The sequence below is a fragment of the Aplysia californica genome, unplaced genomic scaffold (assembly GCF_000002075.1).
Source record: "Aplysia californica isolate F4 #8 unplaced genomic scaffold, AplCal3.0 scaffold01342, whole genome shotgun sequence".
Lineage (NCBI taxonomy): Eukaryota > Metazoa > Mollusca > Gastropoda > Aplysiida > Aplysiidae > Aplysia > Aplysia californica.
Window position 1 is genome coordinate 49,547 of NW_004798612.1, and position 1,179 is coordinate 50,725.

At 39.2% G+C, this 1,179-nt stretch overlaps 2 protein-coding genes across 2 annotated transcripts in view; both read right to left on the reverse strand.

Annotated features, from left to right (window-relative positions):
• LOC118478964 (glutathione S-transferase-like) overlaps window positions 1-34 on the reverse strand; it is a 3,615-nt gene extending 3,581 nt beyond the window's left edge. Inside the window, exon 1 of the mRNA XM_035973515.1 lies at window positions 26-34. Coding sequence (XP_035829408.1) covers window positions 26-34 — 9 coding nt within the window. The remainder of the gene's footprint in view (window positions 1-25) is intronic.
• A 10-nt stretch (window positions 35-44) lies between these two features.
• Window positions 45-1,179, reverse strand: part of LOC101863952 (probable glutathione S-transferase 5) — a gene marked incomplete at its 3' end in the record, with an annotated part of 6,619 nt that continues 5,484 nt past the window's right edge. The window contains 2 exon segments of the mRNA XM_005112633.3: window positions 45-137; window positions 996-1,129. Coding sequence (XP_005112690.2) covers window positions 45-137; window positions 996-1,128 — 226 coding nt within the window.

Consider the following 1,179-nt stretch of genomic DNA (forward strand, 5'->3'; position numbering starts at 1 on the left):
TGTGTGTGTGTGTGTGTGTGTGTACAACAACCATGTTTACTCACCGAACTGTTTGGCGAGATAGACGGCCAGGGCGACACTCTGGGAGTAGCGTTTTCCGTCTATCTCCAACACTGGCAGAACACCGAACGGGACCGCTGGGGAGAGAGACAATGTTTGCTTGGTTATTTGTCTGTTTTATGATTGGTTGTTTGTTTGTTTTTTTATTGATTGTTTGTGAGGTTTTTGGGGGTTCATGTTTGTTTTAATTTTGACTGGTTGTTTGTTTGTTTCTTTTTATTGGCTGGTTGTTATTTTTTGTTTTCCGATTGATTGTTTGTTTGTTTTTTGATTGGTTGTTTTATTTTGTTTGTTTTTTTATTTGTTCCTTTTTTTTTTTTTTTGACTTCTCCGTCAATGAAGCACATAAACACAAAGGGACGTCTGTGGTGTAGCGATCAGGCACTTTGCTGTCACGTGCTGCAGACTAGAGATTGATCCCGAGTGAGGACCAATTTATTAGTCTTTGTGTTTCTGGTGGGATGCTGTATCCCTCTCAGCCCGGGCTGGCACACACAAACAGTATGGGAAGCGCGCTTCCTAAATGACCTAAATTGTGTCGATGATGCAATAAAAACCTTACAAGAAAGACAAAATAGGTCATGTTTAAACCATTAAAAAAACAAAAATGACGCTCCGTGATCACAAGCAAACAAACAAATCAACAAACAAACAAACAAACAGAAACAAAGGAGTAAACAAACAAACAAACAAACGAGTAAAAAAGATAACAAACAACACACAAACAAACAAACAAACAAAACAAAAAACAAACGAGTAAAAAAACAAACAACAAAAATAAACAAAAAATAAAATAACAAACAAACAAGCAAGTAAAAAAACAACAACACACAAACAAACAAGCAACAAACAAAAAAACAAACAAACCAACAATCAAGCAACAAACAAACAAACAAACGCACGCACACAGAGACGACCAGTATATATGTACTCACTTTGCTTGAACTTTGGCCAGCTCTCCTGTGAGATAATCACGTCTTCATACTTTTGGCCGCCCAGGGCGAAGAGAAAGCGCAGGATCTCTCCTCTACCCGTCTGGTCAAAGTACAGGAGTCTGTAGCTCACCATTCTGGGGAGAGAGAGAGGGTGGGGGTGTGAGAGGAAGGACACACACACACA